At 44.5% G+C, this 16111-nt stretch overlaps 1 protein-coding gene across 17 annotated transcripts in view; it reads left to right on the forward strand.

Moving 5' to 3' along the window:
* plekha7b (pleckstrin homology domain containing, family A member 7b) overlaps window positions 1-16111 on the forward strand; it is a 71532-nt gene that overhangs the window by 8682 nt on the left and 46739 nt on the right. Inside the window, exon 1 of one of the 17 annotated variants that reach the window (XM_030378158.1) lies at window positions 5302-5529. The exons of the other annotated variants lie outside the window; for them this stretch is intronic. Within the exon in view, the coding sequence (XP_030234018.1) occupies window positions 5447-5529 (83 nt within the window). The 5' untranslated portion in view covers window positions 5302-5446. Of the gene's footprint in view, window positions 1-5301; window positions 5530-16111 lie in introns of those variants that run through there. 17 annotated transcript variants of the gene reach the window in all.

A 16111-nucleotide genomic window follows, 5' to 3' on the forward strand; every position in this document is an offset into this window, starting at 1 on the left:
TTCCTCGGTGTACGCAACTTCAATATGTTGTTGGCGATAAAACTGCTAATCGTCTCATTGATTGCTGTAATTGATGTCACTAATTATGAGTCAGTTAGACATTGGGGGGTAATCTATGACTAGAGTCCCTCTGGGGGTTCCTTCTTGGGTTCTTTGTTGAGACCCGAGAACGTTTAGTGATCAGAGAGAAGAATACCCTGAGATGGGAGCTTGGAAAACCCAGTGTGGTGAAATGTCCGGAGACATGAGGCATGGCTCATTCTGTGTCATTGATGGTTCTACTCTGTTGGGTTGAGTGAGTGAAGAGCACTGGTAGTCAAAACACTCCCACTGTGTTGTACCCTGCTTATACAGCTTAAACCCCAATATACCTATTTTTAGCACTCTTAAAGATAAACATACATTTATCTGTTTGTATCGCATGAATCATTTATATTGTGTAGCCCAGTAGGGGAGCTGCACATGGATTTTGATGTGCAGTGTTTTCTCTTGGTGGCCACTAGGTACTGCTGTTGAAGTTTCATAACTTACCGTGTGTTTTGCTTTAGTTTCCTTTGTGATATGCATTAAGTAGAAATATGTGGTTGCATTCTGATCGCATTGTATTATTCCATGGATACAAAGATGGATATTGTAAAACAGAAAGGCTACCTTTCTGGTATGTCCATGCATGCAGCTATTAACTTGCAGCTATTAACTAATTAAATTGCTTTACTGTTGTAAACTAACCAGTATTATATCAATATAATTAAGCCATTCCAAATGTGTATCTAATTGTATTGATTTGACTAGAAGCATATTAAGTGGTCGTACAATACGACCCGTGAATCATTTAGTAATCCTCAAAGGTATGGTGTCAAAGCATTAGGGAGGTCTAATGGTAAACTCAATTTAGGAAAGATTATAGCGTATGCTTACATGAATATTTGTAAGCAAATATATAAAGACACAGTGGCACCCAGTCTCTCTTTCAGCCACACCTAGTTTTACCATGGCAGTGTTGGCAGACAGACAGGGGGGACCCAGTCTGTCTCCCAATCAGACCCTATTTTGCCATGGCAGTTCCGGAAGATAGACAGGGGGGGACCTAGCCTGGCTCCGCCCGCCTAAGTACTTCCGCTCAATTTGAATTTCCCTTCAGTACTAGGTCTGGACCTGCTGTATGTAATTTGGTTTTCTGGTGCCGCCACAGCGGCCACCAATCAGCGAACAGAGGGCGTGTCTGAGAACAATGACGATAAAGTCGTACGCCAGTTTGAGTTGTTGTTGTAGGTCGGTAGTTGATTTACAATGTGCAATTTTTCCCTGATAAATTAAATTCGACGAACAACACCTGCAGCTGTCGTTGACGGGCATTTTCGTGCAGACGCGCAAGGTGTTTGGTTTGTGTACAACCTGCGCGTGATTCCCGGCGCATGACATACGTCACAACCAAACGTTAGCGATTGGTTATGGCAGATCCAGAGTGCACTGGGCAGATCCAATCATTTTAAACTTCAACAGACACCCGCCTTCAAGTGAGTTAACGTTTGTCAATTGATTAGGTCCAGACTCTCTGTACAAATGAAATGAAATTAAGTGAAGTACGAGAGTGGTAGAACCAGGTTAGGGGGGACCCAGTCTGTCTGACAATCTGACCTGGTTTACTAATTTGACGGTAAGCAGACAGACAGGAGGGGACCAAGTCTGTCTGCCAATCGGACCTGGTTTACCCATGGCAGTGCTGGTAGACAGATGGGGGTGGACCCAGTCTGTCTGGCAATCGGACCTGGTTTACTCATATGACGGGGAGGCAGACAGACAGGAGGGGACCCAGTCTGTCTGCTTACACTGCCATGAGTAAACCAGGTGCTCACAGATGCATGTTTGCATCCCTAGCCAGCCGCGACCAAGGGCAGCGTTAAGCGCTGATGAGACAGCACAGCGGGATGGTAACTGCTCATCTGTGGTAACTTGAGATGTAAACGGCTCCATAGCAACAGACAGACAGGCAGAAAGACAGGCAGACCCATGGATGTTTCTGAGCAACACCAAGCCTCTTCCACTGCTTCAAATCCCCTCTTCTCCTCCTCCACACCTCCTCATAAAGCGCGATCATCTTCCCACCCTGGAGAGGCCAATCAGAGCTGAATGGAGGAGCCAGCAACGCTAGCCGGGCTAGGGCTAGGAGAGGAAAGCGAGAGAGGGGGCTGAAGCTGCAGGAATATGAGATCTGACACTGCACTCTGTGCACTTCGTAGTCTCCACACACTCGTATAGCACTGTCTCCTATATAGGCTACATATCCGGGAAAAGGTAGCAGAAAGGGTCTTGGTGGTGAAGTGGGTTGCTGGCTGTGTCCTCCATAGAAGTCTTTTGAGGACACATTTCTGAGGACCTTCCTGGATATTTGTGGCCTTTATTTATAGATTGTTGTTCCTCCGGCAGCTTTATGGTGAGTATAGAAGACTTGTTGGGAACTAAACTGTATTTTATCTTGTTTGAAATACATTGAAGCTTGTATGCAATTCTTCTTGGCCAATGCCATGCAGCCTATATTGAAATATTTGTCACAGTCTAATGTATGGCAATGTTTGGCCTCAGATAAGTTATGTGGCTGAGTGTCTCTTGATAGATGATGAATATCCAAGGTAAGTGGACACTGTGAGCAAATCAATGGCGGTTATAGGAAATGTTCAGACCAAGGGCATGCTTTATTGAGTGCATGCTTTTGATATGTTCATCGATTACTTTTGTGTACCTTTCACAAGATTTCACAAAAGAAAATTTGCAGTTCTAGTAGAAAAATGTGGCACTCACAACATGTGGCTTATTGCAAATAGACTTTGAACAACTTGAAGGCAAATGTTTTTTGTGATTCACCTTTTATGCCTCATTGAACCTTGGAAGCAGTGCTGGATATGTATGTATTACTTAATTATAGCCTAATTATATATAAACACAGATCATCCACTGGCCTCAGACATCTTAATACTGAACCAGAGTTGAAGAAGTGACCGGAATTATAACATGATAATAGATGACTCTATGATGATATAACAATATTAACATATACTTTCAAACGGACTGCGTTAAAACTTGGTACGACTAGCCTCATTCTCTACTAATTTTTCATTAGTGTTTACCATAAAATTGGCTTATCCGGGTCAATATTGTGCAGGAACATAAATACATGAGCACTTTATTCATCCCTGAGGGGAAGTGCAGGTCTCACAAAGCAGCACAAAACCTTCCAAAAACAGCACAAGAGGAACACTAAAGTTGATGTTTGGATGTTTACACAGTTCATAGTAGGAGCTTTGTTACAGTTGATCAGATCAATTATTCCCTTATTTCATTTGAACCGAACACAGCATCATTACATTGCATTTACATCTTTTTATTTTTAATGGATAATTCTATGTACCCTGAATTGAAACACATTTGTCAAAGTAATATTTTCAGTTATTGCAACTTATTGCCAGCCTCATGAGACCATCCTGCTCTCACCATACACATTCTGTTCCTCTTTGATATTCATTGTGCAAATGTGAATAACAGGATGCTTTCACAAGGCTAACATCTTACCCCTTTTTTAACCAATGTACCTTATTAATAAAGGCTAATAAATACATTTTAGAAATCTCTGAATTAGACATGCAAATTGGGAATCTGCTGACAATCTCTGGACAAGGAGAAAAACAAGAAAGCTGTTGTGTTTGAATATAATCCTAAATGATGAATCAGCATGTTTATCAAAGTGACTGACGACAGGTAGAACCCAGTCACATTAGACAGAGACTGCTGATGTCAATTCTCAATCCTCACTGTTGTGATTTGAAATATGAGTGCCCCCAGACCCCAGAGCTGTGCTAACGAGGTGTCTAGGTGTGTATGACAGCATAGATTGATGAGGAGCAGCAACAGAGGGTGAAGCTCAGGGAATGAGGGCAACAGCATCTGGATGTGTTACCTCTGCATGTGTTTGTGTGTGAGTGTATTTGTGTCTGTTTCTGGTGTGTGTGTGTGTGTGTGTGTATCCGAGGCTGTGTGTCGGTAGTGTGTGTGTGTATCAAAGGCAATATTTCTGATATGTTTGTGTATTTGGGATGTGTGTGTGTGATTATCTGAATGCGTCTGTGTGTGTGTTTGTGTGTGATTATGTTCATGCATTCGTGTGTGTGTGTGTGTGTAATTATGTGCATGCATGCGTGTTCGTGTGTGTGTGTCTGTGTGATTATGTGCATACATGCATGCATGTGAGCCATCTTTGGAATATTCTCCTGATGCAAAATCTATTCTTCTCCACCCTCCCTCTCTTCATTAGCTGATAAGCAGGCGTTTTTAGCCGAGCCAGTGATCTGTCTCTTAGTCTTTGGATGACTGCCAAATCTTCACTCCTGTTCTGCGATTTTTGAACAACCTCTCTCCTGTTCAAAATCCTTATCCTGTTCCCTATCCCTCCAATGTTTTGTATACTTATTTTCCTTTTGTTTCCCTTTTGATCGTGCTATCTAAATGATCTAGTTATCTTTATCGCCCTCTTTATCCTCTTCATTCTCTGATTACTTTTTTATCCTGCCAAGTGCCAATGACTCCACACACACACACACACACACACACCACACACACACACACACACACACACACACACACACACACACACACACACACACACACACACACACACACACACAACCCCTCTCGATCAAGCTCTCTCTCTCGCTCTCTCTGCCTTTTCTGCATGAGTGCAGCAAGAATGAAGCAATAGCACAGGGGAGGGCTTTTGACGTCACAGCAACTTCCGTCACACACACACACACCACACACACAAACAAACACATATTCAAGCACGCATACACACCCACACACCCACCCCCACCCCCACACCCACCCCCCCCCCACACACACACACACACACATGACTGATGCCAGCGGCAAGAATAGGAGGGATCAGGAATAGAAACGGCAGAAGGGTTAGGGTAGAAGACAATCTGGAATATCATGTGTTGTCATCTCTCCAGCTAACTCCTCCTCCAGACCGTTTCCCCCCGTCATTCTCCTCAGTGCTTTGGAGCCTATTAGGTACCGCAGTGGAGAAACGCTCTGTCCTTTATCCTCCCTGACGGTCACGCCCCTTTACAGCCCGACCCACTCTTTTTCTAAGGGGGGGGAGGGTATTCATCATCGCAATCAGGTGCAGGCGAAGCGTGTTTCCATAGGCTCCACCCCCGCTCCCTCCACCCAGTATGAATTGCTTAATGGTGCAGCCCAGCCCAGGAGAGGCGGGAAAGGTGTTTTGAATGAATCAGAGCTACTGCACACAAGAGGAGGGCTGCAGCAGGCAGAAGCAGTAAACGCAGCCGAGGCAGTAACAGCAGAGTGTGTGCACACACACACACACAAACACACACACACACACAGACACACACACATAGAGAAGCAGGCCTGCGATTGAACTAACATCATGTGGATCCAGCCAGGGCACTCCTCCACTTCCTCGTCACACACCCCTCACAAGAGGCACCCGGCGATCCACGCAACTCGCAGGTGTGTATCGCAGCCTCGCTCCCGTACCGGAGAAACAGCAAGGGTCCGGGGACGTTGCGGCATGCTGGACTCAATCACAGCTGTCGTTTCTCGCTAGACGTTTGTTGGCAAGGGCTTACTGAGATCTAGCATAGAGGACTAGGGAATGGGTATATTTCATCTGCAGTCATGCTTAAGCGCAATCTATTTGAATGGCTAACCTTGTGACTGAAGACCTGCGAGGCTGTGTGATGTGTATTGGTGCAGGATTGCTTATGATCCAGCTTCATTACCACAGCTCATTGCCGCTGTGTCGATGTCAGCAAAGCCGCTTGCTGTCCACTTCAATCAGATTTTTGTACTGTTTAATGTGTGTGTCGATTGGTTTGGCCCGTAGTTCTATTAGTCCTTTCGTTGTTTCAATTATAAGCCAATATATCAGAAGCACTGCTGGAATGGGCTTGTTTACATGTCCCTGTTCCACACCCCTCTAGCGTCAAGAACAGCTGCTCACTGGGATGAGCACGCGCCTGCGCACACGCCTGCGCACACACACACACACACACACACGCACACGCACATGCACACGCACACGCACACACGCACACGCACACAGACAAACACATCTGCTTCCGCTCAAACTTTCCTCACACACTGAAAGACATAGTAGTTATTGACTAGCTAAAGCGCTTTGCTCTTAAACCGAAATATGAATATGGTAGCTTCTGCAGTATAGGCGAATACAATATTTTACCAACTTCCGAACAAAACCTTTGTGTGTTTATTGGCATGGTTATTTTATTTAACATTATTTATATTATTACTGGCACCTTTGATTAAGAAATGTCTGTTCAAAGAGCTTGTTCAGGCTTGCCTGTCTAAATGCCATACATCTTACCAGAGACAACCTTATCTCTGGTAATTGTTAACATTATTCAGATACAAAGGTCTATATCATAACATTTCATGTTATGATGTAGACATAAATGTTGTGCTCGGTTCTTCGTCCAGCTGAGCTGAGAGGACAAACCCCTCCTCTGCCACAGATAATTCTACCCCTGAGCAATAGGTTAATGCCAGACCACTGGGTAACAGCTGTGGCTATAGGTGAGGAGGGTTGTCACACCGCTTGTAATTAGTCTTTGGATATGATTTCTGGTGAAGTAGCTTTCTAAAGACGTAGAGCTGGACCTTTTGGGGCATGTTGTCGGCCCAGTAGTCTTAATTGGTGTCTGCCAAAGTGCCACCTCTACCCAGCTCAATGTTTTGTGTTATAGGACCACCAAATCAGACCTGTCCATGTCCTTCCTCTCCTCTTGCATCCTTCACCACGGTGCTCCAGGTGGCATACAGCCAACAACTCTTCATTTGTATGCTGAGCTGCTCTAGAGGTCATGTCCTTGCTAAATGCAGTGCTGGAGCGATTCAGTGGGAAAAAAAGGAGGAACTTTACATTGTGCAGAGGGCAATAGACCCAGGATAGAACAGGACTTTCGGTTAACAGTAAAACACAAGTTGACCTCTGTGAATGCTCCCATGTCTCTTCCAGGAAGATTCATTTCCAGGGAACGTCATAATGATGATATCTAACAGAAGGATTCACAATGTTGAAAAGGGAGTACATTCTCTCCCTATCAAGGTCATGAACTCTGAGTTAGGGAGATGGCGTTCTCAGGATCAGCTGCTCTGTTGGAGCTGACATTCCAGAGAAGGGATTGTTGTTTCTTCTTCTGGTAAAGTCTTTCTTGTGCTAACCAATGTCTCGGGATTTGAGCCAGATGTGGTGAAGCTTTCTCCTCCAAAATCTATAACAATGTGCAGGAGAAGAACAGCCTCTGAAGAGCCCCCCCACCCATCTGCCACTGGGGGCTCAGTGAACATCTCAGCCAGGTGGAAGCAATTTATTAAACTCATCTTTTTCCGTTGTTCTGATCGTATAAGAAGGATGTGAATTTTGGCTAGGGTCCTCATGAGGATATATTTTAAAATAATACACTAACTCTGATTTATTGTGGAAGGGCTTTTAATGGCAACGCTAAAAATGTAACAGTTTTTATAGCATTTGTTATTTTATAACACTGTTTGTGCGTGTTTGTGTGTGTGTCTTTTTCATTGCAGTGTTAACAGGGATTCTGTGTATCCATCACTGCTGTTGAGCATTGCAGTAATAGGCTAGATGTACTGGGTCAGGTTAAGTTGCGTGTGTGTGAGGCTCGCTCCACAGCGGGTGTGTGGCTCTTCGGCTCTTCAGGCTGCATCTCTGCTCAGGGACACTGTAATGACAACTGTAGGGTAGGGTCCGCCCCTGCAGGCTAAGCCCTCACAGCTATCTCCCAGCACAGAGCTGATAACACACAGAAAAGCACACACATGCATGCACACACATGCATGCACACATTTACGCATGCATGCAAGCATGCACACACAGACACACGCATGCACATGGTCCGCTCAACACCACACGCGTGCACGCAAGCATGCGCGGCTGCGCGCACACACACACACACACATGTGCGCGAACACACACTCACACGTGTAAACACACACACACAAACGTGCAAACACATACACACACGTGTGCTCACACTGCTCACACATCCACATGCACGCACAGGCACGGTCCTACACACGCTTGACTCAGCTGTCTGAGTGTGCATTGCACAAAAGGAGAAAGGCGAGGGATAGGGTAGAGAAGAGAGAGAGAATGGACCGTCTGGACGGGAAGAATGAGGTGCAGAATGAAACGTCCAATAAGCTGAGAGGAAGCGAGTGCAGTGCACCAAGTACAGGGGCTCCTAAGGAGAGCAGGAAAGGGAATTGCTTCTTTAGTTTTTGATCTGCGGCTATGAGACGGTGCATGCAATTTCATGGTGTACCCGAGAGGGCTCTGAAGGGGGATGCTATAGATTTCCAGCTAAGCTAAGATGCTGGGCTGCAGTAAACAAACTGCAGTAAACCGTATGGAAGGGAGGGATGGTTACAAGCCCTCATGCATTAACACCCACCACCACCGCAGTACCGCAGAAAGCAGCGAGAGACTCTGAACTGCTTCACTTCACTTCTGAAATTCATTGTGTGATATAAACTTAATTACTCCCTGTTGTCTTTTTCCCTTAGCATCTTGCACATATGACATATTTTTGCGATTCAGTTTAAGTCATTCGATTAGCACTTAAAAAATTCTCTGTACTTGTCCTTGAGTGGAAAGTGTGCATGTTTGGATTTGCAAGCTTTGATGTGCATTGTGTGTGTGAGCGGTGGTGCATGCATGTGTATGCAGAAGTGCACACATTTAGATGTGTTGTTGCTTCAAATGCGTGGGCCTTCACAGCCATGATCTAATGTTGCTGACATGACAGTATAAGGGGATTTGACTTGTCTCACAACATGGGGGGCTGGGGCAGGAAGGTGGGGCGTGTGGGGGTGGGGGGGGGGGTCAATCTGATTGTTACATGATTCATCCCCCCCCCCCCTGCCTCCAGGCCTAAATACCCACTAGTGAGATCACCGCCATGGTCCATGGATACAATTGAAGAGCAAAAAAACAACCCGGGATTACATTCGATACGGATAGCGCCATTTCCTAGCCTCGGGCACAATGCAATAAAGCCATGCTCCCCTGGCATTGTCCATCCACACAGTGCATGGGTCAGTCCTCTGCAATGGCCCAGACCTCCTGTAATACACAGTGTTTGTGGCTTTAGGCTGGTGGAGCTTGGCGACCATTCGGTTCTCTACATCTCTATGGCCAGTGATTTTCCAGTTCATTTTAAAGTTGGATGATTTTATTGATATCATTGGTCACCAGACCTGGGCTATCTCCCAGGGACAGAAAACAAAAAACGATAAGATAAGCCATCATACAGAAGCTCTCCTGTCCTGTGTGTCTGCACCTTGCTGGTCGTCATTACACAACACATGCACGTCTCCCAAATGGGAAGTCAAGTCACCTATCGATGCTCGAAGCTGAGCTGAATTAGCTTGTCACGGTTACACAGAGTGGATACTAGACTGCCAGAGGCTATAGGCAGATTGGTGGGAAATAAGCAGTTTCTAGAATGCATAAGAGGTAGGATTGATGGATCACATCCCAGCATAATATCCCTTTACCTCTTCCCTTGTCATGTCCTTGTACATGCGGGGGATAAGGGTTAGTCCACCTCTGCACCTACTACGTGCCTCTGTGCAGATGCATGAGCTAGGACCCATTAGGAATTTACCATGGTTTTGATTGAATAAATGTCATATAAAAATGCAACCAAATATATATATGATATATATATATATACAGTATATATATATATATATATATATATATATGAAATAAAAAAAGGCAATGTCCTAAAATATGCATGTTTACATTCCAAAATGAGTTGTGGTGAGTTTATGAGTTTATATGAGTGATAACAGGCTAACCATCAACAGGCTACCTAATCGTATCACATGATTAATTCATTACATGTGTGCAGACTTTGCATTTCAAAGGTTATTCAGATCACCGAGGCTGTGTTTTCCCCCGCCCTCCTTTTTCTGAGGTTTGATTTATTTTTGATGTCACAGGATTTAGCGAGATCAGAGATCAGACTAGATTATCTAGTTGTGAACATATGCGATTTGTGCGAGGGGACCGTGCACTTTGGAACATATGCAGATTCAGAATTTGTGTTTTATTCCTGTGGTTGGCGGACATGCTGACCGGCTGCTCGTTCATATGGATCTATTGACACATCAAACGAACCAAAGCGATTCTTATCTTAGACGGGCTGAGGAGACGGACAGCCGAGGATGCTGTGTGTGGGCCCTGCAGCCGAGGGGTGTCACTGCATGGCCGCGGTCCTCGGGGCTTGCAGGTAGGGTGCACTTCTAATCAACACATAGCCCTGGGGGGATTGACAGAAGTGCACTGGGTCCGTGGTGCGTGCCGCTCACCGGTGTAATGGATGCAGGCTGAGGGGGGGGGGGCTGGGTACGGGGGCGGTCCAAGCTGTTTAACAGGTGTAAGCTGTTCTGCTGTGTGTGGGTGAGATGAAGTGACGGCCCCTCTTCTTAAAGAGCCTCCATCAACCTGTGCGTCTATCGCCTCCCCTTGGGGTGGAGAACACTGCAGGTTTTTTTTGTTTGTCGGAATACAATGCGGACGTCTTGCCATTCTTGAGTTATGGCTTGTTTGCTACCTCGGGTCGTGTAATTGGTTTGTTGTTACGATGGAGCCTGGCACATCTGTCAACTATCTATATGATGTAGATAGTGTCGTGCATGTTAACGATATAGTCCCCGTCCTGATGCGCCGAAGCCATTTGTTCACTGCCAATTCACTGGCTTATACAGAGGACTCATGAACAGTGTAGAGTGTTGCTTTTGGGCCATTAGAATATTAATATTGACAGATAATTTTATCATTCTTATTTTTTCATCCAATCATCATCAGTCACACATGCCTCTAAATCGTATTGTCTTTCCTAGTTATCATTTTGATGAAAATCTTGCATATTGTTTTTCAGCAGCAGATGCCTATTAGCCTGGTGTTGGACCAATCACCTTACGGTGTCCATGTGCGAGTCACAGGTCACAGCACTGAGTGTCGTATTTCTGGGTCTGTTGCCAAGCAGTTTAGTAAAAGGAGGTATTTTTTCTGCCCCTCTATGGTCAGGCTGAGAACAGCCTGTCCAGAGACTCCATCTACATGAGTCATGCATTGAAGCTGCGCTGTGATGCTTTCATTCCCAGGCGGATGTTGTGACAGTTCTCTGTCTCGTATGGTATTCATATGTTGGGAGTTAATGGAGTTATATAGAAACAGGCCGTCTGTTAATGGGTTTGCTTCCTGCTTCCTCCTCTCCTTTCACTCCTCTTCCCTCCTCTTTTCTTAAACCCTCTCATCCTCTTCTCTTCCTCTCCTCTCCCTTCCCCTCCCTCCTCTTTTCTTCACCCCTCTCATCCTCTCCTCTCCCTCCCCACTGCTCTCCTTTCCTCTGGGAAATGTAAAAGAAACACTTTCAAGCTGATGAGATGAACAGTGACCTTCTCCCAGATTGTGTGCGTGTGGGCATGTGTGTGTGCATGTGTGTGCGCATGTGCTTGGCACGTTTATGGAGGTTGTAATATTAGTGTTGACATAAATAAATAGCGAGTGTGACCTGAGAGTAGGTGTTGTTGTTGTTGTTGTTGTTGTTATTTTTTGACCACAAGTCCATAACCGTATTAGAGGGGAAAATGCGTAACTAGGACATGTTTTTTCATGAATATTAACATGCGCGTGAAAGGATTACCATGACACAGATTTAAATGTTTTTGACACCGGGGTGAAAACTCCACTATAATTGTAAAACTAAAATGCAGAAATTGTCGTAATGCATCTTTCACAGTTGAGGTACTAAAGCAGAACAATTTATTCAAATAAGGTCCAATTATGATATTGTTCCTGCAACACAATTTGACTGTCGTGAATCAGAACCAGGCAAGCAAACAGGATGACCAATATTCAGCAAGCATAACTAGGGATACCGCCACCGCAATAGCAGATAGATGTGTGTGTGAGTGTGTGTGTGTGTGGAGACCATGACCCTGGCCTGCAGCCCTGTCACCACTGTGTTCCTGTGTTTTCCAAGAGGAGGTTGAGATCAGAGGGCGAGGAAGGGTGTGTGCAGGAAGTCGATGACCCAGTAGGAATAAATGTCTTCCTGTTTGGCCGGCTCCACGCTACCAAATCACTTTCGCTGGTTGTGGTTGGTTTGGTCCGTAGAGCGCACCAAACAACAGCGTCAGGACCCTGTGTAGAAACACGGCTCAGGTATAACGTTGAACTTGTTCTCCTCCCTCATCCTATAGATATCAGCTGATCGGCTGCTCTACATGAAATTCAAATGCATATTGTTTCATGTGTTTGTGTTTTTCCGTTAGTATATGTATAGCGGTTCACTCTTCAGCAGTCCTCTTCAGATGTACAGTACATTTGATCGGGTAAATGCAATAAAACACGTGTTTATGTATATTATGATGCATGGATATTATTCCTCTTAGTCCCCCTGCAGTGGGATGGAGATGGAGGGGTAGGCCTAGTGATGATGCTCTGGTGGGAAACTGTCTCTGCAGAGTATAATGAATCACGCTCCAGTGCCCTCCGATGACTTATGAGGAGTTGTCTTTCGCCTGGCCAGCTCACTCTAAATCTCCAGCCTCTTGATGGCTTCATCTTGTGCGGCTGGAGATAAATGGCCCCCACCCTCACCCCCACCCTACTATCTCCTCCACTTTTCGTGCTGCCAACCAACCCTGCACCACACAGACACACACGCTCTCTTCTACTGCCCAGAGCATGTCTCTCGCCCACTGACTCCCACGCCCTCCCCTCTTTATGCCTGAAATTGGTGTCTTCTTATCCCCCAGCGCCCCAACCCACCTGAGCTCTCATCTTCCCCATGGGTTGAGATGTGCATCCTTGCAGCAAATATGCAGGAGACACACATCTCGCCTGTTTCAGTTGTTGAGACATAAATAAACCAAGGACAGGGCAAGGTCAATCATTTGATTCGCGTGTTCATAAATGTACGTGCCGTGTCTGATTAGTCTCTTGTCATGCTTGAGATGCCATGTGTAGCTGCCTGTGACCATCACGTTTTGTGGAAGATGAAACAAAGACGCCCGTCATGGTGTCACACAAGACCCTAGCAATCACCTCATTACCCTTGCTAAATAAAGCCGTGCTTTTGACTGGCTGACCGAGCAAGATCACAGCATCATGTCAGATGTCCTAATTACAGTCTGCCTAAAGGTTGTGATCTAGACTGAGTAGCTGATCGGAACAAGATTAATTAATTGCAGAGTGTGTGTAGAGCGAGGTCTGGCGTCTTTCTATTTGCCAGTATACTAGTCTATAAAAGATGGCTGTATCAGCTGGAGAAAAGAAATAAGGCTAGCAATTATCATCGACGATAGCAAAAATGACCTGTAGTACGTTCTGCAATAAGCACATTTCAGCTTTAATCTTAAGTCATGGAAAACATAAAACTGGTGGAGTGCAATGGTCAGCGTTAACACACGAATGCCAATGTTTAGACACTGTAACAACCATCTAGATGTACACATCTTAGGGACTGTAGGCAGTGCCAACTTTTGTTATTCAATATAATTATCATTATATATGCTTTGCATTATATTGGACTATTGTCACTAAGCAAACATTTGTATTTGGACCAGATACATAAGCGTTGCAAGTTGTATGCATTAATTTCTTGTGGATGGGTTGTAGGTCTTTCTTGTATTCATTGCATTTTTATACATGGCTTTTATCTGGTCATTTGGATAGCTTGCAGAAGGAATGTAGGATTTGACGTAATTGGTTCACGCTTCCTGACCCTTTAGTACTCCTGAGGACTATGTTTTATGAGTCAGGTGAGCACCTTTTGAACCTCTAGTCCCAATCGGAGCATCAGTATGGATTAGCTGATCAGTCGGGCAGGAAGAAATGAAAATGGACCTGCAAGAAGGGGAAAAAAAACCTGTGTCCCTCCCTTTGATGCAGACTATTCTACAAAACTATATAATAGTTTGTTCAAAACTATTGTCCATAAGGTATAATAAAAGATCTCCTGAAGCTGAAACAAATCTCCCATGGCAGTTTAACTTTCTCATTACATAGAGACACTTCTGTTATATTAAAATGTGATGCTACTCAGGAGGATGGGGTTAGGGTTGTCAAAAGATATATTTTGGCTGGATCTACAGCTGCTTCATCGAGATTGCTTGTTACTTTAACAAAGAAGCCATCAAACATATTGGCATCTCACTAGTGTTCAAACCACAAATTTCCCATGGGTAAATACCCCGTGTTAGACCAAGCAAGTTACACAAGACTATAGGCCGTGAGACCTAATTGTGTGCATTTTTCAATATTGCATTGTGCCCAGTTTTTACTTACTTACCTACTTACTACAGAATTTCTAAAACTCTAAAGCAGTCCACTCTTACTGGCTGTGCAACTGTTACTGTGCACAAACTAGCATTGCTCGGCTTTGTGGTTGGCATATGTGGGAGTGGTTTTGGGAGGGTCCATATAGCAAGAATATTGAAAGCATCATTGATGTTGACTACAGATATTTCCAGGTGTATTTAACTTTAACTTAAGTTGAAATGTTATACATTGCGTCTTTGATCTTGTTTAAATGTATTAACATTCATTGCTGCCTATATTAAAGCAGCACGATTGCAATTAAAGCTATAAATAGTGATAAATGGAACAAAACATCCCAGAGTCATTCATTAGACATTGGTCATTTAGTGAGTTGCTTTCATCCTTTCAAAGGATAATATTAAGGAATGTTCCTCAGAATATTTTATATTTTTGGGGTTCCCAGTTTGAATTTAAATACTATATTCTAAGGATTTGTACAAGGTATGTACAAACAGATCTAAAAGTCTTATAACTCATGTAACATAAATCATTTGTTCATTTATTTCACAGTGGTTTGCCAGTTAGCAATTTCATTGTTATCCAAACAGGAACACAACTTGAGATGTTGCCTTCAATAACAATATTTCCCTAAAGCAACAAGTAACTCGGGATACTATGATAAATAACTCCTCTTGGCTCTATTACTCTTTGAATGCAACAGTAAATGCTTTGTTTGGGGAACACGTGAATTAATGATCAGCATAAGACGAGCCGGATCGATCTGTGCTGTTCAATATTGACCTGAAGCTCCACCACCATTGATTTGTCAGAGCCCAGCGGCCGGGTTTATACAGCCCACCTACAGATGAGATGCTTTAGTTTCTTTTACCAGCGAATGTTTAAATCAATATCCTCCAAAAAATAAATGCAAGTCACGGTAACAGATTTGATGGCCGATAAAAGTCGCTGCAATGATAAATGACTCAAACACACCCCACTTAAATATCTAAGTGTGGGATGATTTTGCGTGAGTGGAGATCATGAAAGTGCTGATGTGCATATGTTGCCTTAATGTTCTCCCTCTGGCCAAATTGTTCTTCCTTCTCCTTGCTGTAGCCAGCGGCTCCAGAAATGACAGGGAGTGGCCCCACTGGTACACCTTCATCACAACGAAACCAAGGGGGAGCCAAAATGTATGGGTGTGAATTGTGAACCAGGCGGAGTGGGGCAGCACTGGGGTGGGCAGTCCCTGGAGAAGGTGCCTGCAGCGAGGAGAAGGGAAGACAGTCTGTGCTGCCAAGGGAAGCTGCTGAGCCGGCTGTTCTTGGTCTTGCAGTTAATCTTCCATCAGTTCAACTCGCTCTTTCTTTCGTTTTCTCTTTTTATAGACGGCCATTATAGGTAATTTCTCCAATTGACTGGACGGGAAGGAAAATGTCTGTAAAAAACATATTTGTATCGCCAGGCTTGACATCTGCATTACAGTTCGGAACAGTGTCATTCTGACACAATTATTACCTTCAATCATGGTCGGAGTGTATTTTATCTTTCTTCACCCCATGCTTTCACCCCTGTCCAAACTTGGGCCACTTTCACAATCACCGCAATGGAATTGATTTGTTTTGCCTGCCTCCCTCTTGGAACAGGTTTCGACGTGGATACTGACACTGCATTGAAAGGTGCTGTGTCACAACAACGTGTGTAGGGACTGCT

This window comes from Gadus morhua, chromosome 14 (genome assembly GCF_902167405.1).
Source record: "Gadus morhua chromosome 14, gadMor3.0, whole genome shotgun sequence".
Taxonomy (NCBI): Eukaryota; Metazoa; Chordata; class Actinopteri; order Gadiformes; family Gadidae; genus Gadus; species Gadus morhua.